The following is a 23070-nucleotide window of genomic DNA, read 5'->3' as shown; positions in this document are numbered from 1 at the left end:
ATTCCACAGATAGTCCTCCTAGACGGAACACAGATATTTATTGAGCATCTAATTTGTTCTAGGTCCTGAGGACACATCAGAAATGAGACAGACACTTTCTGTGCCCTCATATCAGCTCTCAGTGCTTAGTTATGTTCTAAGAACTGAAAACAGGCCAGCATGGTTGAAGGAAAAAGATGGTGGGCCAGTAGGATGGAAGATGGGGCTGGGGAGGCAGGCAGGGGAGGAGTCATGAAGGGTTTGGGGAAGACACGGAAGGGTTTTCAGCAGGCACAGCGGGAACAACAAAGATCTAATTTGGGCAGCTTCTGGTTTCAGCACCCACCACTGGCATGACTCGCATATTCATTGAGCAAAGATTTTTACTTTTGACTTGGTCATGTGCTGGGTAATGCCCAGAGACGAACCTCACTCCACTCCCTGCCACCCTCTAGTGAGCGAAAGAGACACAAGCTGTGGTAGGCACAGTAATGCCCCCCTCCGAAAGACGTCCACGCTCTCATCACCAGAACTCGTGACTATGCGACCTTCCATGGTCAAAGGGACTTTGCAGATATGATTGCTAAGGCCCTTGAGATGGAGAGATTATCCTGGATTTTGTGGTGGGCTCGTTGCAATTACAAAAGTCCTTAGGGGAGGAAAGCAGGAAACTCAATCCAAGCAGATGGTTCAACAAAGGAGAGTGGGGGATTTGAAAATGCTGTGCTGCTGGTTTTGAAGCTGGAGGAAGGGGCCCTTAGCCTAGGAATGCGGGCGCTTCCAGAAGCTGGAAAAACAAGGAAACAGATTTTCTCCTCGAACCTCCAGGGTCCTGAGTTCCAGCCCCATGTTGGGCACAGATAGAGCTTACTTAAAAAAAGAAAAGAAGTCAAAGTCTGGAACCCAGCTTGGGAGAGGCGGGGAATGTGAAAGATAAACCTAGAGGGGGCGCCCCTGGGTGGCTCAGTCGTTAAGTGTCTGCCTTCGGCTCAGGTCATGATCCAAGGGTCCTGGGATGGAGCCCCATCTCAGGCTCCCTGCTCAGCAGGAAACCTGCTTCTCCCTCTCCCACAACCCCCCTGCTTGTGCTCTCTCTCTCTGTCAAATAAATAAATAGAATCTTTAAAAAAAAAAGCCTAGAGGGATCAACTGGACCATCTGGGAAGGGTCAAGGAGCTCACCCTGCCAACAGCGAGGTGAAGGCAACAGAGTGATGAATAGAGTCACATTCAAGCGTAAGAAAAACACCTATGAAATCAAAGGTCACACATAAACTGTCAACCACGTAATGGATGGGTGGACAGGCAGGGAGCAGAGCATTTATTCATTAATTCATTAAATTTTTTTTTGTTTGTTTCGACATAAGCTCTACGCTCAACATGGGGCTTGAACTCGCGACCCCTAGATAAAGGGTCCCGTGCTCTACCGACTGAGCCGGCCAGGCACCCCTCATTGACTCATTCACCAGAATTTTTTCAGCACAGATTCAGTGCCAAAAAGGACTTCGCATGATGCTTCAGAGCATGAACTGGATCCAGCCGGCCAGGGTTCCCATCCCAGCTCCACTTACTAGCTGTGGGCTCTCAGGCAAGTGACTTGGCTTCTCTGATTCGCCTCATCTCTAGAATGGGGCTGATGATGGTAATCGCCTCACAGTGTTTATGTGAAGATGAAATGGATTGTTATTTATGATATATAATATCATTATATATATATGATAATATGTGCTTGGCATGGCCCCTGCCACGTTCCAAGTGCTATAGAACTGTTCACGGCTGTGTATTAGCGTCTCGTTGCTTCTCTAATGACCATTGGTCAGGTCACCAGGCCTGGCCTCAGCCACCCACCGCGTCCTCCCCCCCCCCCACTGCTGTTGCCATGAGGTTGGGGGCCAGTGATCATCCTCTGGGTGCCACCTTTCACCTAGGGTGAAGACCCTTACTTCTGGGGTGTGTTTGGGCTTTCTGCAGGCCCTGGATCTTACCAGCAGGCCAGAGAAAGAGGCCTCAGTGGGTCTGTAACAGTCACCCAGCTGCTCTTTGACCCATCTCTCCACATCAGTCTCCAACTCTGCAACTTCCTCTTTCTGGAAGGGAGCTGCTCCGAGATCCACTCCTCCAGGCTGAGGCACTTCCGTAGCTCCTTGAGATCATACTTGACCGTGACCTTCCCCTGATGCCTTACTCCATGCTGCCAGAGGCCTCACCGGCAGCCCAAGGGGGCCTCTGAAAGTAGATGCGGGTCGCTGGGCCACAGGCTACCAATGCCTGGCCTGGGGCCGCTGTCCGCCCCAGCAGCCATGGGGGCCAAATACGTGCCTCGGGCCCCTCCCTGCACTGCTGCCCTCCTCCAGCAGGCCCACCGGCTGGCTCAGGGCCACTGGCTTGGGCTCCGCCAGAGCTGTGCGGGAACCCTCCCAGCAGATCCGCCTGCCCTTGGTGCCCACCGGCTTTGGGTCTCCTCGGATAATTTTTATTGTCTGAGCCTCCTTTACACTTCCTTCTCTTTGTGGGTGCCAAACCAGACCTACCCCATGCCCAGTGGTGTGTTGGTAAACAGGCTCTGGCAGGGAGGGGTAGGGGGAGGCTCTGATTTGTCACCTCTGCCAATGTCCTTCGTCAGCTGTTGGTGCAGCAGGTGTGACATCTGGAGCAGCTGCAGCCACTCTGGGACCACAGCAGAACGAGGATATGGGAGAAAGTGGTTCCCTGGAATCACCCTACCCTGGGATTGGGAGATAGTATTTCTTTACTAAACCTTTCTATCCATGTGGCTGGGATCCTGCTGAAGGGTGTGTGTGTGTGTGTGTGTGTGTGTGTGTGTGTGTGTGTGTGTACACAGTGGACTTATCAGGAGAGGACAAAAAAATTGCCAGGATCAGATATTATGCTTGAGTTGAATTTTACAGAATGAGGGGGACTTTAGCAGGGGACTTGGGGATGAGGTTTCAGAGGGAAGAGTATATACAAAGACAGAGGCACGGCTTGTTCCAGAAGGTGTATTTGGATGGAACTGGAGTACAGAGCAGAACTTGGAGCCGACGGGTGTGAGAAGGCCAGAAAGGGGTGGGGGTGGGGCTCCCACATGAGGCTGAGGGGCTGGAACCCGATCCTGGGGCAGGGTTGGCTTGGGGACCCTTCTGGGGCTGTAAGCCAAGCAGTCAGGGTGGAGGCTGAGGCAGCCGGAAGCCAGGAGTCAGGGAGAGTCTGGGTTCCTGGGATCAGTGCTAATCAGCTGTGCTGACAACTGACGACTCTGCTGTCCCTCGCAGCCAGCCACGGGGAAGACACTGCCCTTGAGGCACCGGTGGCCCTCTTGAGGGACCACCCAAGCCTCATCAACTGGCAGAAGCCGGGCAGCAGGCAGAATTCCAGCAGCTGTGGGGGTGGATGCAGGATGCCCGAGTAGCCGCGACCTGGGCAGCTGAGGCCAAACCATCTAGGGAGGTGGGCACAAGGCAGAGCCTTCTCGGGAGGGAGAGGACTTCCCTAAGTTAGGGTGACCCAGTGAGGGCCCAACTAGACTTGAGAAGGCAGCCCGCTGGAGAGGATCCGGAAGAAGGGGCCACAGCCCGGGAGGCTGTGGAAGCTGAGGTGGCAGATGCGGGGCTCGGGCGGCAATGTGTGAAGGGCCACCCGGCCCTCCCCTCCCCCACGTGGCCACACAAGTCGCTGGCGCCCAGAGGAGGTTGATGTCGACTCCTCATCCTGCTCCCACCCGCTGCCCCCGTAGGAACCCAGAGTAAGCGGGGGTCCCCAGGAGGATCACAGGGGTTGGGTGTCCAACTGGGGCAGCTCAGGGGGCTGATCAGGAGCCTTCTTTTCTGAAGGGTCTACGTCCTTCTGGTCACCAGCTGGAGCTGGGACAGGTGCATCGTCTGCAAACGGAGGGAGGAAATGGTAGCACTAGGCATCCCAGCTTCTTCCTCCCTTGGATCCAGGAGTCGGCTGCCAGCACCCGCCACTCCCCCCCAACCCGGGGTGCCCAGGGGACCAAAGCACCTGCGTCTGCGTGGAACTGCAGCTGTCCCTCGGGACCAGGGGCTGGGCTGTTCTGGCCTTGCTGCTGCTGTTTCCTTTGTTCCATCTGCAGAACGGCCTGCGGCGGGCGGGGGAGATTGGACAGGCAAGAGGGGATGCCGCCAAGTCTCCAGGGCAACTTGCGATGCCGCCCTGAACCCGTCCCTTCCCCATGGGCCTCAGCTTTTCTCTCTCTCTCATTGAGAGTTGGGCTCAAGAGTTCCAAAGGTCCAGGTCACTGAACGCTTGCTGGGTCTAACCTCCTCCTCTGTCCTTGGCCTTACCCCCTCCCACTTTCCTGCTTAGAGCCCCACTGCCCTTATCCAACATGGCAGCCACAGAGCAGCCAGGGACGCGGACATCTGCCCTTACTCAAGATGGCGGTCACCACCTGAGGCTCTACCAGTGATGAACACAGTGGCCACAGGCCTTCCCAGCCTCTGAACACCCAAGGAAAAAGGCCACCAGGGACTCAGAGGATGGGCCCAGCCTCCCTGGCCAGTCACCTGCTGCAGCTCTCTCTTCTGGGCCTCCAGGCGGCCCTGAGAGCGCCCCAGGGCCTCGGTCTCCTGGCTGAGGCGCTGCGCCTTGGCATTCAGCTCTGCCTCCCGGGCGGCCAGTTCCTCCTCAAAACGCCTTAGTTCATCCTCCGTGTAGGCAGGGTGCATCTCCACTGTCTGTGAGGCGGGGACAGGGGCCCTCAGCAGGGTGACGTCAGCCTTGGCCCACCCGCCTTGGAGAGGGCTCCGCGAACAGAGGGGGTCTGGGGAAGGCTGGGAGGCCTGGGTCATGTGTGAGGATAGAAGCGATCTGAGAGGAAGCTGAGGAGGGTGATAAAAGACCCAGAGAAAGGGGGGAACAGAGACCCAGAGGGAGATGGAGACAGAACCCAGAGGCAGAAGGAGGCAGAGACCCAGGGTAGGAGGGGCAGAGACCCAGAGAGTAAGAGACGTGGCCAGAGACTCTGAAAGAAGGGTTAGGGCTGGGGGAGAGAGGTATTCAGGACTCAAAGAATCCTCCATGGCCTCACCTCCCAGCCCTCCCCGGTGTCCCCAAATTCCTTCCTCTGGGTGGATGTGAGGAACTCCTCCAGGGTCACGAGGCGGTCCTGGTTGGTATCCACCTGGGGAGCCAGGGTAAGCGACAGAGCTGGGCCTCACTCCACCCCTGCCCCAACCCTCCCCATGATCCCAGTCCCCTCTTCTCACATTCTTCATCACGTGCTCCCTCATGCGAAGCCGCTCCTCCTCCATCTCCCGCATATCATCTTCTTCATTCTTTGGGTCATACACCTTCTCCAGCTGAAGCAGGGTCAAGCGAGAGGCAGGAGATATTGAGGGGTCCAGGGCAACCTCTCTCCTAGGCTACTCCGCCTCTTTACACACACAAGCAGGCAACTTAAAACTCCCAGAAGTCCCTGGGGGCTACCCTGCCACTCCTGGTAGCCTCTTTTTGTCCCAGGGGCCGCTGGGAGTTGTAGTTTCCCCTGAGTTCCCATCCAGGGGGACCTGAGGGGACACATGGTGGATGTAGGCATCCTCTGCCCCCACAGCTTCCAAGATGCTCGCTCACCTCCTTGGTGAAGAGGGCCTCCAGCTCCTGTTCATCCAGGACCCCATCACTGTTGATATCTGAGGGGGAAACAACAAGGTATCTTGGGGGGGACTGAGTGTGGGGTGGGTCAGGTCCCTGAGGAACCTGCTAGAGAAGGAATTGGGGGCTGATGTGGGCTCTGTTATGAGAGGGCAGGAATCCCTGGGTCCCCAACAACATAATGATATCCTTCAGGCTTCAGTGCCCCATTGGCCCATTGCTAGGACAGCCCGATCCCTACCAACTGGGGTCCCAAGAAGGAAGTAAATGAAGGTGGGCTTCGTCAGGACCATCCTTGGGATGGTTGTCACACAGGACAACTTGATCTCTAACACCTGGTGATCTGGGCACAGGATCAACCCCTCTGCCCAGGAGCCAGGGGTGTCAGAGGCCTCCGACTCCCAGAGAGCCCCAGGCCAGAGGAACCCCTCTACGGGCCACCCAGCTTGTATGGCTCCGAGGCTCCAGGCTTCTCAGCCGCATGGGCCACACTCACTGTCCCCTCCTCCTCTGCTCACTCAGATCAGGACCCACACTGGTCCTTCAGAGATGGCCAGGAACCTTGACCTTGCAAATCCAATGGTTTTTTTTTTTTTAAGATTTTATTTTTAAGCAATCTCTACACCGAATGTGGGCCTCAAACTCACAATCCCGAGATCAGGAGTCACATGCTCCACTGACCAAGCCACCCAGGTGCCCAGCCAATGGTTAATTTTTTTAACCTGCGTTTTACTTGACTTTCTGCCTTCGGCTTCCAGAACATCCTTCGCTCCTCCCAGATACCCCTCGTTCTCCTTCGCTGGCTCCGTCCTCCTGCATGCTACCTATTGATGGGCCCCAGGGCTCCGGCCATCTAACCCTCAAATCCAACATGGTAGCTGCTAGCCACACAGGCCACTTACATTTAAATCGATTAAGATAAAAATCCCAGTTTCTCAGTCCACTTGTTACAGGCCAAGCATTCAGTAGCCACACGTGGCTGGTGGCTGCCATGTTGGGTGGCGCAGAACATTTTCATCATTACAAAAAGAGTGTGACTGGCCGGCACCTCTTCAAATGGGTCCCTTCAGTCCCTCAGCCTTCAGTGCCATCCACAAGCTGCCTCCACACCTGAATATCCAACTGCCAACTCTCCTTGCCATGAAGTGCCTAACAGACATCTCCAATTTAACACGAATGGACCCAGTTCCCAATCTTCCCTGCCAAATATGGTTGCTTGGGCCAAATATCTTGGAGTCACCCTCAACCCTTATGTTCATTCATAATCCTCATCCAGTCCACCTGCGAGTCCTACTAGCTAGACCTTCAAGATAAATCCAGAATCCAACCACTCGTCCCTATTTCCCATGGCACAGCCACCAGCATCTCTGGCCTCCTCATGGCTTTGGCCCTCACACCGGACAGCCTATCCTCCACATGGCAGCCAGCTGGATTGGGTCAGCCCTTAAGGCTGATGGTGTCAGTCCTCTGCCCAAGACCCTTTTGTGGTGCCCCATCCCAGAGAGAATAGAATCCAAATTCCTTAACCCGGCTGGAAGGCTCTGAGCAATCTGGCTCCCGTTACCTTGGAAACCCGCCTTCACTCTTCCCCTCTGCGTGTTCGCTGTTCCCTCCGCCTAGAACGCATGTCCCCCAAATATCTGCAAGGCTCAACCTCTCACTTCAGTGGAGTCTAGGTTCAAATGTCACCTCTCTAGAGCTGCACTGTCCAGTGGAGCTGGAGTGTTTAAATTAATAACAGCCAAGGACCACGAAAACTTGGGTTCCTCGACATTACGCTAAATGAAATAAGCCAGTTACAAACAAGACAAATACTGTTATGATTCCATTCATGTGAAGTAGCTAGAATGATCCAATTCATCGAGACAGCACCCAGAATAGAGGTGGCTAGGGGCTAGGGGGAGGAGGAGCGGGGAGTTATTGATTAACAGAAGAGTTTTCGTTTCAAAAGGATGAAAAGAATTCTGGAGGTTGGTTGCAAAACAATGTGGGTGTCCTTAACATTCCTCAACTGTACACTTAAAAAGGGCTGAAGATAGGACAGTTCATGTTAAGTGTATTTTACCACAGTTACAAATTTTTAAAAAACTCACGTCTCAAAACCAAAAAAGAATTCAGTTCCTCGGTACGTTTCAAGAGCTCAATAGCCACATGGGGCTGGTGGGTATGACACACTCTAGGCCCGTAAGCCTGCTATTGGCTTTCCCATGTTACTTTTCTGTTATCACTGCCCCAGACGCTATTATAGAATCCACTTCCTTGGCTGTAAGATGTAACCCCTCCCCTGCGATTTGATTATCCCTGAGATCAAAAGACATCTGGTCATCGGTGGTGTGTTAATTTAATGGGCAGCTTGTGTAAAAATTCTAGAATATCTTACACTACCCGGTTTTTTAGATCCACTGAAATACAGAGTTATTGGTTTGCCTGATCACTGGCTACATGAGAGGAGGGAACTTTGTTTTGTTCACAGCGGGATCCAGGGTTGCCATGACGCTTGGTCTTAGAGGGGGCTTAGTAGATGTTTGCTGAATGAATGAACCAGGCCCTGTTAAGGTCCGTTGACTGCTTGCAGCTTCTGGGGCAGGGTCCTAGGCACATCTGAGGGGGCCTGGCAACCCTGGGTTAAGTTTCTAGAGAGGAGGAGAATAAAGGAGGTGTCTGAAACAACCATGAAAAAGGTAGCTCCTCAGTCCCTGGAGGCCTGTTTATTTGGAAGCAGCCCACCGTTGGCAACGGGACTCCTGGGCTGCTATGGGAGGGGGTGCCCAGCCTAGTCAAGCCTGGATGGCTCAGTCAGTGGGTATCAGCCAGTCCCAAGAACCAAAAAATCTGGTGTATCCCAGAAAAGAGGCCTAGTTCTTCAATGGAAGACCCTAGCAATGGGGAAGTGTGTAGCCTTCCAGACCAACAGGAGGGACAGGCTCAGTTCTCTTTGGCCTGCTAAGCCCCACTGTGATGGAGACACCTCTTCCTAGTATTCAGGCCCCAGAAAGGTCAGAGCCTCCGGGTTCAGCCTGGGTCTGGGGGCTCCTCCCCACCTTACCATGCAGTATGAAGAAGGTCTTGGGGTTAAACCTGTTGGGGTCCAATCCATCCAGCTCCTCCCACACCTCCTTCAACTGGGCTTGGCTGCCCTGTGGAGGGGAGAGCCAGGGGCTCATGAGCAAGAAGTCTGAGTCCCCCCATCCCTCAAACGTCATTTCCCTCAAGCAAGAAAAGCTATAACTCCCAGCAGCCCCTGGCGTGCCTGAGCATATCTAAAGGGACTTTTGGCCTCAGGGTCTGCTGGGAATTGTATTCTTTAGCTACTTTCTCATCGTGTGGTGCTTGGAGAGTTGGACACCAGCGGGGGGTAGCCTCATTGTGGGGGGGCTTCTTACAGGTACATTGACTTTGGGGTGCTCTCGGTGCCGGCGCTGTTGTTCTTCCAGCTTCCTCTCTGCCTCCTTTCGCTGCTCCTCTCCCAGTGACTCCAGGTAACGGCGTCTCTCATGTTCCTTGAGCATCTCGTAGCGTTTGAACTCTTCGTGGTGGGCCGCGTCATACTGGGCAAGGTCCCGGGTGGCCTGGGGCAAGGCAGACAGTCCTTCTCGTCTCACCGCCACATCCAGGCCCTAATTTCAACCTCCAAATTACAGGTCCTCCGCCTTGAACACGGTCAAGGGCCACCCCCACCTCTACCCAGTCCTGGCTTCCGTGTCCTGAGCTCACTTCTTGATCTCTATGACCTGCTCTTGCCCCGTGACCCAGCCTCCTCTGTCTATTTGTTCAAAAGAGATTAGAATGGTTACACAGTAACAACTTTTTTAAAAGTTTATTTATTTAAGTAACTTCTACACCCAACATGGGGCTCGAACTCATGACCCTCTGAGATCAAGGGCCCCAGGGTCTTCTGACTGAGTCAGCCAAGCACCCCTACACAGTAAGAACATTAACCCAGCTCTTTCAAAAGTCCTCCACAATCTCAAGATCTTGGAGGAATAGGGGCGCCTGGCTAAGCTCAGTGGGTGGAGCATGCGACTCTTGATCTCAGGGTTGTGAGTTCGAGCCATGAGGCTTGGGTATAGAGATTACTTAAAAATAAAATAAAGTAAAGATCTTGGAGAAATAAGCGATAAGGAACAACACGCAAGGTGGACTTAATAGGGAAAGCAGTACAGCTCGGTGATAAAGAAGGCTAGGTCTCTGATTACTTTGCCCAGGGTTCAAATCCAGGCTCTGCTGTGTGAACAAATCCCACTAGGCTGTGTGATCTTGGGCAAGTTACTTAGCCTCTCTGTGCCCCAGTTTCCTCCTCTGTAAATTGGAGATAGCAATACGACACCGAGTTGAAGAGTATCCCCCCAAAAATTCACGTCCACCCACAATGCTGAAACGTGAACTTATTTGGAAATAGGATCTTTGTAGATTTACTTAGTTACAATGAGGTCCTACCAGATTAGAGTAGGCCCTAAATCCAAGTGAGTGGTGCTTTTATAAGAAAGCTACAGAGAAGATACAGAAGGACACAGGGACAACACCGTGGAGGCAGAGGCTGGAGTGATGGGTCTACAAGTTGCCGAATGCTGGCAGCCTCCAGAGGCCGGAAGAGGCAAGAAGTGGGTTTTTTCCTAAAGCTTCTGAAGAGAGTACAGCTCTGCCAAAGCCTTGGTTTTGGCTCAGGGATACTGATTTTGGACTTCTGGCCTCCAGAACCGTGAGAGAATACATTTCTGTTTTTATTTTTATTTTATTTTTATGATTTTTAATTTTATTTTATTATGTTAGTCATCATACATTATTTTTATTTTTTTTAATTTTAAAATATTTTTATTTTTTAAGTAACCTCTCCACCCAACATGGGGCTCGAACGCACAACCCCGAGATCAAGAGTCACGCATTCTACTGATTGAGCCCGCCAGGCGCCCCACGTTTCTGTTGTGTTAAGTCACTGAGTCCGTAGTAAGTTGCTGCAGCCATGGCAAACTACCACCCCCAGTGAGACCCTTCTTGGCTTCTGGTCTACACCGTACAGTAATTTCAAGGTGTTTTAAGCCACTAAGTTTGTGGTAATTTGTTACAGGGCAGCATAGGAAACAAACACAGCTGTTGTGTGGGGAACGGATTCTCAACCCAGGGTGACTGGTCCGCAGGAGACCATTGTCAAAGTGTGAGGACATTTTTTGGTTGTCACAACGAGGGTAGGTCTACAGGCATGGAGTCGGTAAAGAGCAGGGATGCGGCTAAACGTCATACAACGCACAGACATCCCCCACAACAAAGAATTATCCAGCCGCAAACGTCAAGAGTGCTGAGTTGAGAAGTCCTGCCGGCGAGCTTAGAAGGCAGAAGCAGGGAGCCCAGTGAGGAAGCGGCTATGAGAGACGATGGGAGTTGAAACTAGGAGAAGGACAGTGGGGCTGGAGAAAAGTGGACAGTTTCTGGAATGTTCTGGAAATGAGTGGCAAAACCACCCCTCAGGGACTGAGCCCAATGCCAGGAATAGACGCGATTGTCTGTTATTATCTTCGTGGCCACTAGATGGCGCTCCAGTAGGGCAGAAGAGCAGGGCTCAGGCCAGGCGGCTGGGCTTTGTCCAGGAGGTGCTGGGGACCCCTGGAAGGAAAGTGAGCAGGGGAGAGGCAGGGGCAGGTCTGGGGGGGATCCCCTTGCACTCCCCAGCCCCACCGCTCTTGGCCTTCCCCATGAGGCTGGGCTGGAGGTCCCACTTCTCAGAGAAGGACTCTTAGCTCCTATGGCTGCTATAACAAATGATCATACATTTGGTGGCTTAAAACAACACACATTCAGGGGCGCCTGGGTGGCTCAGTCTGTCAGGCACATGACTCTTGATCTCAAGGTTGTGAGTTCAAGCCCCACATTGGGTGTGGAGCCTACTTAAAAAAAAAAAAAAAGAAAGAAAGAAGGAAAAGAAAAAACAATACACATTTATCATCTTACAGTATGGAGGCCAGAGATGTGAAATTAGTTTCACGGAGCTCAAATTACAGTGGAGGCCAAGCTATGCTCCCTCTACAGACTCGGGGACAACCCTTTTCTTTGCCTCTTCTGGGTTCTAGAGCTGCCTTCCATGCTGGTGGCTCCTTTCTCCATCTGCGAAGCCAGCAACGGAGCACCTTGCTTCACACTGCCGCCTCCTAAGGTAGTCACACCTCCCACGTAAGGTAGTCACACCTCCCGCCGTGAGGACATGGAGGGCCCATCGGATAACCCAGGGTAATCTCAGCAGCTCAGGACCCTCAACTTAATCACATCTGCAAAATCTCTGTCACCGTGTGAGGTCATGTGTCACAGGTTCTGCTGATTAGGATGTGTGGGGTGTGACATCTGGGGGGGGCATGATTCTGCCTCCCACGAGGACAGAGAGGACACAGCGCCTCCTCCCCTGCCCCGTCCCCACCCAAGTCATATGGGAAGGACAAAGCCGAGGACGGATTTGAAACCAGGTCTGAAGGGAGCCCAGCCCGTGCTGCCTACACCTCCACTCTCCCAGAGAGAATCTGGGGAGGGCTTCTGGGCACCGCCTGGGCCTCTGCAGCCACCGACCTCAGAGAACACCAGGATGATCGGGTGCATGTCCTGGGCTCCGTTCCCTTCTCCCCTTCCATAAAGCCTCCTTCAGTCCACTGCCTGTAGCCCCCCTCCCCTCGCCCCTCGCTACCGTCTGGATCAGCAGCTCCAGGTCCCGGGCCTCAAAGGTGTGCTGATTCTGAGGGTCCAGGTGTTCAAACTGCTTCAGGAGGCTCAGGTGATCCAACTGTACATCTGGATGAGGGACAAGTATTAAAACAAAAACAAAAACAAACAATCAAAAAAACTCACGGAATGTTCTTTCTTTCAAAATCCCTATCCTGGGCTAGATGTGCTCTAAAGGAGGTCCCGGGGGCACTGGGAAAGCCTACAGGATGGCCTGAATGAGCCTGGGGCAATCTGGGAGGGCTTTCTGGAGGAGGTGATGCCACAACTCACTCTGATGCTTAAAACAACAATAACCATAATAATTATTAACATGTATTGAGCACTTACTATATGCCAGGCTCTCCTTTAAACACATTAAATATATTAATGTATTTTTTTAAAAGATTTTATTTATTTATTTGACAGAGAGACACAGCCAGAGAGGGAACACAAGCAGGGGGAGAGGGAGAAGCAGGCTTCCCGTAGAACAGGGAGCCCGATGCGGGGCTCCATCCCAGGACCCCAGGATCATGACCTGAGCTGGAGGCAGATGCTTAACCGACTGAGCCACGCAAGCATCCCTAATGCATTTATTTTTCACAAAAATCTTACGACATAGGTTCTATGGTAATCCCATTTTACGGATGTGAAAACTGAGGCCCAGAGAGGGTAAGGGACTTGTCTAGGTCACCACTATCTAGGAATTGGCAGAGGGAGTATTAGAACTGGTCGTTGGGCTCCGGAGCACATAAACTCAAGCCCTGTTAGGGGTTGAATTACGTGCCCTAAAATCCATCTGTTGGAGTCCTAACCCCTAGCACCTCAGAATGTGACCTAATTGGCAGAGAGGGTCTTCCCAGAAGTGATCAAGTTAAAATGAGGTCACAGGGTGGACCCAAATCCAATAGGACTGGTTTCCTTCTAAAAGGGAAAAAAATTTGGACACCCCAGGAGAAGACAAGAGGTGGAAGCTGGCCCTCTCCAAGCCCAAGAGAGAGACCCAGAGCCGATCCCCATCAGAAGGAACTGATCTTGCCACAACTTGATCTTGGACTTCCGTCCTCCAGGGCTGTGAGACTATAAATCTTTGTTGCTAAAACCAGCCCGTCTATGGTACTTTGTTAGCAAAGTCATGCAACCTCCCTGTATGAGACTGTCATCAAACAGGCCCCTGCTCAGGCGGCACTCTCCGTGCCCGGGAGTTCCCAAGCAGTAAGGAAGGGGTAGGGTTTTCAGGAAGGAAGGGAGAAAGCACACCCTCAACAGCCAGGCATCCACTGAACGCACATCTCCCAAGGCCTCCTGCCCCCGCCACCATGTGACTCAGACCCAGGCCAGCCCTCCAGTGGCTCCCGGTCTGGGGAGGGGGACACACACACACACACACACACACACACACACACGGAGGCTGGGATCCTGGGGCCTTGTGTTACCATGGAGGCAACACACACACACACACACACACACACACACACACACACACACGGAGGCTGGGATCCTGGGGCCTTGTGTTACCATGGAGGCAGCTCTGGCCGGGCTGAGCCCAGAGGAGGGACAGGCACTCAGGACACAGACAAAGATCAAATTTCATGGTGCATTATTTATGCCACAGGCACGTGCTGAGCCCCTTACCCTGGGCCAGACTCAGTGCCCGGCGCTGGGGACGCAACGGAACCCAGACAGCCTCAGCATCTGCTCCCCAGCACCCGGCAGAGAGACAGAGGACGAACACACACGACCCCAAGGACTGAAACGAACGGAGCCTCCTTCGTGCAGCCCAGTCCGGATGGGAGCTGAGACAGAAGCCCAGCCAGCCACCGAGAATGTCCCAGGCAGAGGGAAGCGCCTGGGCCAAGGTCCAGAGGTGACAGAGACGTGTTGCACACCAGCATTACTAAAACTGCTGACAGGAGAGGGTGGGGAGAGGGCGCCTGTGAAGGGAGGGGCTGGGCGGGCAGAGCAGCAGTGAGGGCTGTGGACTTTGGGCCTGTTGAGCACTGGGGAGCCACGGTGGGTTCTAAGCAGAGGAGGGACAGGCCATGGACTGGGTGCTGTGGTGGGCTGCATCACGGCCCCCGAGATGCCCACGCCCGAAACCCTGGAACCTGTGACTAGGAGACCTCAGGTGGCAAAAGGGACTTTTACAGATGTGATTAAATTAAGAATCTTGAGATGGGAAGTTGATCCCGGATTACCCAGGAGATCCAACCTAATCACAAGGGTTCCTCTAAGAGGGAGGCAAGGGCACCTTGTGGCTCAGTGGGTTAAGCCTCCGACTCTTGATTTCGGCTCAGGTCATGGTCTCAGGGTCGTGAGATCGAGCCCAGCATTGGGGTCCACGCTCAGCACAGAGTCGGCCTCCTCTCTTCCTCTGCCCCTCCTGCCATTCATGCTCTTAAGCACGCATGCGTGCGCTCTCTCAAATAAATAAATCTTAAAAAAAAAGAGGGAGGCAGAGGGAGATCCAACTATAGTAGAAGGCCACGTGACCCCTGAACACAGAGGCTACATGCTAGCTTTGAGGATGGAGGAAGAGGCCACCTGCCAAGGAATGCCACTCTAGCAGCCAGAAAAGACAAGGCAACAGGCTGTCCCCTAGAGCCTCTGGAAGGAACACAGCCCCACGGACACTCTGATTTTCGCCCGGTGAAACTGGTTTCAGATTCTCATCTCCCAACTGTAAGGGAATCAGTGTGTGCTATTGGTTTTTTTGTTTTGTTTTGTTTTTTAAAGATTTTATTTATTTGACAGAGAGAGACACAGCAAGAGAGGGAACACAAGCAGGGGGAGCGGGAGAGGGAGAAGCAGGCTTCCCGCGGAGCAGGGAGCCCGATGCGGGGCTCGATCCCAGGACCCTGGGATCATGACCTGAGCTGAAGGCAGACGCTTAACGACTGAGCCACCCAGGCGCCCCAGTGTGTGCTGTTTTAAGCCACTGAATTTCGGGTAATTTGCTACAGTGGCCATAGGAAACGGCTACAGGATCCCCCTGGCTGCTGATGGGGGGGAAGGCGTGGGGAAGAGCACCCAAAGGAGGGGTGGCAGCAGGGAGCCTGGGGAGGAGGCCGGGGAGGAGGCAGTGATCCAGCAGGACCCAAGCGGCAGCAATGGATGTGCGACGTGGCCAGACTCTGAAGCTATAATAGTTAAAGCAGCAGGACAGGCATGGGTGCGTACTCAGGCTGTCTGGCCACCGTGGAGCTCCAGCACCCGCCTGGTGCCTGGCACACAGTTGGACTTGAGACATGGTTGGTCAATGGATCAGTGGAGTCAGGTAGAAATGAAAAGAGGGGCGTCTGCCTTCGGCTCAGGTCGTGGTCTCAGGGTCCTGGTATCGAGCCCCGCATCGGGCTCCCTGCTCTTCATGGAGTCTGCTTCTCTCTCTCTCTTTCTCTCCCTCTGCCCCTCCCCACAGCTCATTCTCTCTTTCTCTCAAATAAATAAAATCTTAAAAACATTTTCTTAAGGTAAAAAATATATATTAACATCAAGGGTGCAAACAACCCAGATATCCATCAACTGATGAATAGATAAACCCATCCTGGTCTATCCGTACATTGGCCCTAAAAAGGAATGAAGTTGCCGACAAACCCTATCTAGGAATGTCAGAAGTAGGGTGGGATCTTGGAATCTAAACCTGCCTCTCTCTTCCAGGTACATTTTTTTCCTTTTTCTAGCCAAATAATTAGACTTATAAAATATAGTCTCAGGTATAAATGTCAGCAAATCAGAATCATCCCAGCGGGGCAGACAGAGAATAACAAAGCAAGGAAAAATACCGAGTACCCTTTGCAGTTTCCTGACTTTGATCACCGCATGGTAGTTAGGCAGGAGAACGCCCTGCTTCTGAGGAACCTCACTGAATTGGTGAAAAGAGATACAGTCTACAAGGAACTCGGAAATGGCGAACTGGCTCATCTGGGTGAAGCGTATTCGGGAGCTTTTTGTACTATTCTTGCAACTTTCCTGGAAGTTTGAAGTTGCAGCAACATTTTAAATGACCGTGGTTTTTAAAAATAAAAATTAAAAAAAAAAAAAAAACAAAACAAAACGGAGAAACAAAAAACAGCCTACCAACCACAGTCATGGGAGCGGTAGATTGTTCTAGAAAGAAAACTCGATCAATCTTCTATGCACATCTTATGGTGGGGGTAGTGAGTCCCCAGGAGGGAGGCCATCCCACCCCACCAGCTCCACCCACCCCTGCTTACTGGGCTCCTGTTCTGCATCCATCTTGGCCTTGAGCAGCATCCGCAGCCGGGACACCTCCTGCCGCTTGAGCTCGTCCAGCTTGGTGCGGACATGGTGGCTGACAAAGTCCAGCTCCCGGCTCAGCTTTCCACTCTGCCCGAATGGAGAGGGGACGCTGGTCAGGCTGGGGGCCTGGGAGGGGGCGCACGGGGCAGCCTCGACCTTTCTCTGCCCTCTCTGGAACCTTCTACCAGCTTTGTGAAGGCTGGAAAGCTTACAGACCCTTGCCCCACCCGCTCCTCCAGCCTCTGAGACAAGGTCCAGCCCTTCAGCCCAGCGTTTGAGGCCCTGCCCACCTCGGTAGCCCCGTGCCCTGCCATCCACCAAATCACACTCGGTTCCAGCAACACCAACTGGGTATCGGCTCCCACACTCAAGGCTCCTTCCCTCCTCCTGGTCTTTGCACATGCTGGTTAGTCCCTCTGCCTAGGAGTCTCTCCCGCCACCCCTTTCCAAGCCTAAGCAGATCCTCATTGCCCTTCGACACTCAAAGCCCACAGCATCTCCCTTGGAAAGAACCTCCCAGCAACTCCCTGCTCCCCTCCCCGGGGTGCCTTCTGTGAGCTGCCCCTCCTGTCACTTCAGATTCTGTCTGTTCAGAGCTGACCCCACCCCTCTCCTGCTCACAGCCCCCATGGCTCCCCAGGGCCCCCAGGACAAAATCCCTTCGCCCAGCACTCAAGACCCCATATGCACCCACCTCTCCAGCCCCATCGCCCATCTTTGTGTCAGTGATCAGGAACCCCAGGCAGACAGCAGAAAGTACTAGAATGCTTTGTTTGTACACACAGTTCTCGCTGTCTGAAATGCCATGCCTTTACCCACCCCACCCCACCCCACTGCAACAACTTCTACACCACGGACATCCCCACTCAGACTTCAAACCTCACTTGGGTAAGGGACATCCTTGCTCTAGAAGTCCTCTCTCACTTGTCACACTGGACTGTGTCCTCCTGGGGCCTCCCCCAGGGCCCTCTGCTATCTGTCACTGCTCCAGCTGCTTTTTCGGTCACTTGAGACTCACATCGGGGTTCCCCAGCCCACAGGGCCCGTGGCCCTTGATAGGCAACGGGACATGGTGACCAGAGTGACAGTCCTATTCACCCCAACCAGTCAAGCATCTACTCTGGGCCAAGCCCTGCGCTGGACTCTCCGGGTCTGTCCTCTAATCCTGCCCACAGCCCCATTTTACAGATGGATAGACTGAGGCCCAGCAGGAGCAGCCACTTGCCCGAGGTCCCTCGGACAGTGAGGACACCAGGTTGGTGTCGTGTCTCCCCACATCCTTTTCCTGCTCGGGACCTCAGAACTGGAGCGGACCTTACTGCCCCCCGCCCCAAGGATGACGACTAACATCCACCGCAGCCTTATGCTGTGCCCGAGGGAGCACTTGAAGTGGGATTTTTGCCCACCCACACAACCACCTCTCACGTCATAGAAAATGTTGCATCAGGCCTCCTGGTTTCTGAGAAAGACACCGAGGCCCAGAGGGTGCGGCCACTCAGCCCAGAGCGCGTGAGGAGGAACTGGGATTGTACCCAGGCACCGTCCCACTCCACGCCCTGCCTGCCTAACTGGCCACCCTGCTTCCAAGGTCACTGCCCAGTGGTATGACCTTGGACCTTGGTGGAGGTGGAGAGGGCTGCCCCTCAGGTTTTCCCAGCTGGGCAGCAGGAGGGGCTGGGCTCTGTGGTCTCGGGTTCTGCCGGTCCTTCCTTGGGGGCCGGTGGGTAGGGACAGATGACAGCCCCAGGAATGCTGGGAGGTTTGCAGGGTCACCTGGGCCCTCTCCTGGACCGAGGCGTTTAAAGACTCAAGGAGGCTCCTCCACATGGGGCATTCCCACACACCCCTGTGCAGGGAAGGGGGATCTGTGTGCGGTGGGATGGGGAGGAGGAAGGGGGGCCAGTCGGCCCTGTTTCCTCATGGCGGGGCAGCCCGCATCAGCCAGCCCTGAGGGGAAACTGGGCCCATAGGAAGGACAAACCCTGCCACAAGGGTCTCCACGTCTGCCTTTATAAAATGAGGACAATCTCGGCCCCTCTGGAGGCCTTCCGTGAGCTAGAGGGGAGGGGAGCCGGAACCGCACCTCCTGTGTCTTGAATTCTTCCCTGAGCAGAACACGCTACGCCGAGGACTCAGTTGAACCACACGCACCCGGCAGGTACAAGGACCGCTAGCCTGCACATCTCAGCCCTTGATGCGTCTTACCTCGGGTGAATCCTAACCTGAACCCTGTAATGCAGATTCTGCTACTGCGCCCGCTTTGCAGATGGGGAAACTGAGGCACGGCGAGGGGCGGTCACACAGCATCGAAGGGTAAAGCGGACAGCGGGAGCCTGTGCCAACTGCATCCAGGCTTAACCGCACACTCTGTGCTCCTCACATCCCTTCCCGGCCGCGTGGCACTGAGAAGTGCCTCCCGTGCCTCCGTATGGCGAGCCCTGGAGCAACGTGGACTGTTTAGGGAAGCCGGTCCTTTACCTGAACTCTGTCCTCCGATCGCGCGCCCCTCCTCCCCCCCCACCTGGCTCGCGCCCAGCCGCACCTTGATGTCCTCAGCGTTGGCAGCCTGCAGCTTCTCGCGGAAATGCCCATCGGTCTCCAGCACGTTGATGACTTCCTGGAGGTACCGGTGGTAGTACAGGCCTGTGTCCTGAGGGGTCAGGGATGAACGTAGCAGCCCAGCCCCTACCCCCCTCTGGTTTCTCCCTGCATGTAGGACCCAGGCCCCGCTCCCCGGGCACCGGCTGCAGGACTCCAAGACCCCCTGCTTGAACCAAGAGGCAGGCCTGCCCCATGGGATGAAGGCTCTAGAGCCAGGTGACCCCAGTTCTGACCCCCATCTGCTCTGTAACCCCAGGCAAACCGCCTGATCTTCTGGGCCCCAGCACTCATCTCTTCCCAGGCCGTTAGTGGAGATGAAGTAAACATCACACGGGGAGACAGACACCCAGCCCAACGCTGTGCACAGAGTGGGTGCTCAGGGTGGACGCATGAGTGTTTGTTGGCAAGCAGCGAAACATACACTCATTTGTCTTTCATCAAGCGATCACCGAGCTCCTACCGCATGCCAGGCGCTATGCTAGGGGATCCAGCAAGTGAACAAGACAGACAAAAATCCCTAGGCTCCTGGACCCAGACCTGCCATGTGTAGGTGGGTGACACTCTCTTCTTCCTGGGCCTCCCTCTTCCATTTGAAAATAGGCAATAAATTCCCTATGTCTCAGCGCCGTGGTGAAAAGTACATGAGATAAAGGATCTGGCATGATGCTAAGGACATAGGAGACGTTCGATCTATTAATGCTATCATTCTGTATGTAGGGAGCACACAGTAGGTGCTTGATAGCCAGGTGCTGATGGCTCGGCCATGCCATTGTGGGTGTACCAATTTCCTGTTGCTTCTGGAACAGAGTGTCACAGATTAAATGGCTTAGAGCAACACAAATGTATTCTCTTAGAGTTCTGGAGGGCAGAAGCCCAGAACAGGTAGACAGGGCCGAACTTATTCTGGAAGCTCTAGGGGAGAATCTGTTTCCTTGCCTTTTCCAGCAGCTAGAGGCTGCCTGCATTCCTTGGCACATGATCCTGCATCACTGTGACCTCTGCTTACATCATCACATCACCTCTGACTTTGACCTTCCTGCCTCCCTCTTATAGAGAACACTTGTGATTATGTTGGACCCACCTGGATAATACGGGATAACTTTTCCATCTCAAGAGCTTTGTCTCAATCACACCTGCCAACACTCTTTTGCCCTATAAGGTAAGAGAGTCGCAGGTTCTGGAAACTAAGGTGTTGACATCTTTTTTTTTTTAAGTTTATTTTTTTAGTAACCTCTACACCCAGTGTGGGGCTCGAATTCAGAACCCCGAGATCAAGAGTCTCATGCCCTACCGACTGAGGCAGCCAGGAGCCCCAAGGTGTGGACATTTTGATTGTTTAGCCAATGGGCTGGAATCCCAAATCTGCCAATTACTAGCTAGGTGACCTTGTTGGGACAGCTAGAATGCCTAGTTCAATTTAAATTTCAGATAAACAATGAATAACTTATAGTATAAATATACTGCTGGAGTGTACTTATACTCAAAATTATTCATGCTTATGTGAAATTCAGTTTTAACTGTCTTGTGTTTTTATTTGCTAAACCTGGAAACCTCAGTCCTTGCGCAAGTTACTTAAACTCTCTTGTGCCTCTGCTTCCTCATCTATAAAGTAAGGTTGAAGAGCACCCATTGAGGCCCCACACGACCTGCCTCCTACCACCCCCTTCCGGTCACACTGGCCACCTCCATGTCTCTCTACTCACTCTGCTTTCCACACCACAGGCTGCCCCTGCGTGGAATGTTCTTCCTTGCACTTCAGATTTCAGCTCGTGACCCTTCCTCCCTGACCATCACTCTGGTGCCCATTCTCAAGAAATGTGTGGGATGAATGAAGGGAAAGGGGACTCGGAAGTGCCCTTCTGTGTTTGCAAAGATTTCACCAAGCAGAGGCCTAACTCACAAGATCGGGACCTCTATACAGGAGCATGGAATGATCCCTTCCAGAGACAGTCATGTGCCCATTGCTGATGAAAGCTATAGGATTCAGGCCACGAATCAGGGCCTCGGCCTTGAGGATCTTTAAAGTTCCAAATTCCCTGAGACCAAAGGTTTCATAGCATTTGATAAACACATGTTGGAATTACCTTCATAATTTTCAACTCCCACGAGCTCCATGAAGCCAGAACACCCCAGTTAAGGAACACCACCTGCCCAAGGTGCTACTGGGAAATGTAGTTCTTTTTTTCGGATTCCTTCTTGGGGGAGGGGGCGCTTAAAAGAATACAGATTAAGCTAGGGGGTAATGCAGATTTGTCACTTAAAATCTGACCTGATTTCCCCACACCTCAGAGCCAGGGACTTAGAAATATGCACGCACGCACGCGCACGCACACACCCACACCCACACACCCCCCACACACACCCGCCCCGAGTTTTTCACCACGTCAAAGCCCCGGGACTGCAAAGAATGGCAGGCAAACTCCGAGCCGCGGCCGTGGGGGAAGTATCCACCCAGGGGCGACGGGGATCCGCGGGGATCGTAGTACCACTTGCAAACACCTGACTGGAGAGCAGGGCAGGCCACTCACGGGGCTCTCGGTCGCGGGGCTCTCCTGTTTGGGCGCCCCCCGCTCCAGGGGCACGGCCAGAACAGCGCGCAGCAGCAGCAATGGTGACAGCAGGAGGAGGAGGGCTGCGCGGGGCCCAGCGGAAGGCATGGCGGCGTGGCCTGTGGGGGGCAGAGAGGTGGATAATGTCTGTCCCAAGTCGCCTACTCCCCTGGACCCAGGAGTCTGGACCCCCCAGAGCCGCCCGCAACCCCCTTCTAAGAGTGAAGACTCAAAGCGTCTCGTTTCCCGGGACACAGGATTCCGCACGTCCAGCTCTTCCTTCCTTAGACCCAGGAGTCCTGGCTCCCAGCACCCAGCCTCTTCGCTCAGACTCAGGAATCCAGGATATCAACCCCTTTTCCCCAGAACCAAAGATCCAGGCCCCCAGCCTCCTCCTTTGCCAGGATCTAGGAGTACTGGTGCCCAGTCCATCCTCCCCGAGACCCAGTTTTCCAGCCCTCTGGTCCCCTTCTCCCGCTCCTCCCCAGGACCCAATCTAGGACCCCCCCCCCAAGCTCCTCACCTTTCCTTCACCGCAGAGGGCGTTTTCCCGGGCTGGGACCTCCGGTGCGTTCGGGTGATTTCCCCCCTAGGCCACGCCCACTTTCCCGCAGAGGACTCGCCCTCCGGGGCCTGATTGGTCCGCGCTGGCTCCAGGCTCCTGGGTCCCTGTCTAGCGGCCCGCCCCTTGCCGAAGTCGCTGGTCTGTTCTCGAAAGCCTCTCCTCCTTTCTCGGAAGCTCTACCGCTAGACGCCGCATTTCCTGCTTTTTAGGCGAAAGGAAAGCGGAGGCTTTCGAAGAGAACTACAGTTCCCTGCAGGCAGGGGGAAAATGAGGCCACTTCCGCGGGCAAAGAGGCCCCTGCCTTCGCCTCCTGGCAGTTGTAGTTTTCCCCATTTATTTTTCCACAAGAAGTGGCAGCAAGTTACAGATCGGTAGCAGTTGACACAGGTCATCTTATACGTTTCTAATATATAATATATTATATATATCTAATACATCTAATATATAAGCCATATACATCTAATATATAAGCCATATATATATATACATATACACACTAGATATATATGTGATGCCGGCTCTCTTGGGTCCCTTTAAGGAACACCTTGCATGCCCTTCCAGTTCAGAAGCCTGGAGCAGGGTTGCCTGGCTGCCATGGAGGCCAAGGGTCATTGCTTTGTTGGAAGTGGAGTGTGGGGGGCCAGGAGGGGGGATTAGGGCAGGTCCCGGTGGGAATCCCCCCTCCCTCTGAGCCCTCTTCCTTTGCCTGCTTACTTCCCAGAGACCCAGAGATTAGGTGCCCAGCTAAAGAGAGGGTTAGGTATGTTTAGAAATTGGCCAGAGAGGCAAGGTACTGAGGCGTGACTGTGAAAAACCTTTGCAGGCA

General features: G+C 53.7%; 1 protein-coding gene across 4 annotated transcripts; it reads right to left on the bottom strand.

The window, feature by feature from the left end:
- Positions 1–2963: 2963 nt before the first annotated feature.
- NUCB1 (nucleobindin 1) lies at positions 2964–22306 on the bottom strand. Of its 4 annotated transcripts, none has more exons than XM_028091401.2 (13): positions 22203–22306; positions 21659–21798; positions 19072–19179; positions 16484–16616; positions 12256–12359; positions 8975–9160; positions 8638–8728; positions 5571–5629; positions 5207–5299; positions 5029–5121; positions 4505–4675; positions 3981–4077; positions 2964–3856 (listed from the first exon to the last, which is right to left on the bottom strand). In XM_028091401.2, exons 2-13 carry the CDS (start codon positions 21785–21787, stop codon positions 3744–3746), a joined length of 1377 nt encoding a protein of 458 aa, XP_027947202.1. In that variant the 5' UTR covers positions 21788–21798; positions 22203–22306; the 3' UTR covers positions 2964–3743. The 4 variants fall into 4 exon arrangements, with proteins under 4 accessions (XP_027947202.1, XP_027947205.1, XP_027947208.1 ...); XM_028091404.2 differs by having other exon boundaries at positions 19072–19146; XM_028091407.2 differs by lacking the exons at positions 21659–21798; positions 22203–22306 and adding an exon at positions 21215–21407 and having other exon boundaries at positions 19072–19146.
- Between the last annotated feature and the right edge of the window lie 764 nt (positions 22307–23070).

Source organism: Eumetopias jubatus, unplaced genomic scaffold, assembly GCF_037043125.1.
Source record: "Eumetopias jubatus isolate StellerSeaLion01/CBP00866 unplaced genomic scaffold, mEumJub1_p1.0 scaffold_10, whole genome shotgun sequence".
Lineage (NCBI taxonomy): Eukaryota > Metazoa > Chordata > Mammalia > Carnivora > Otariidae > Eumetopias > Eumetopias jubatus.
The sequence above is the reverse complement of the archived record's forward strand: the minus strand, read 5'-3'. Positions and strand labels throughout refer to the sequence as shown.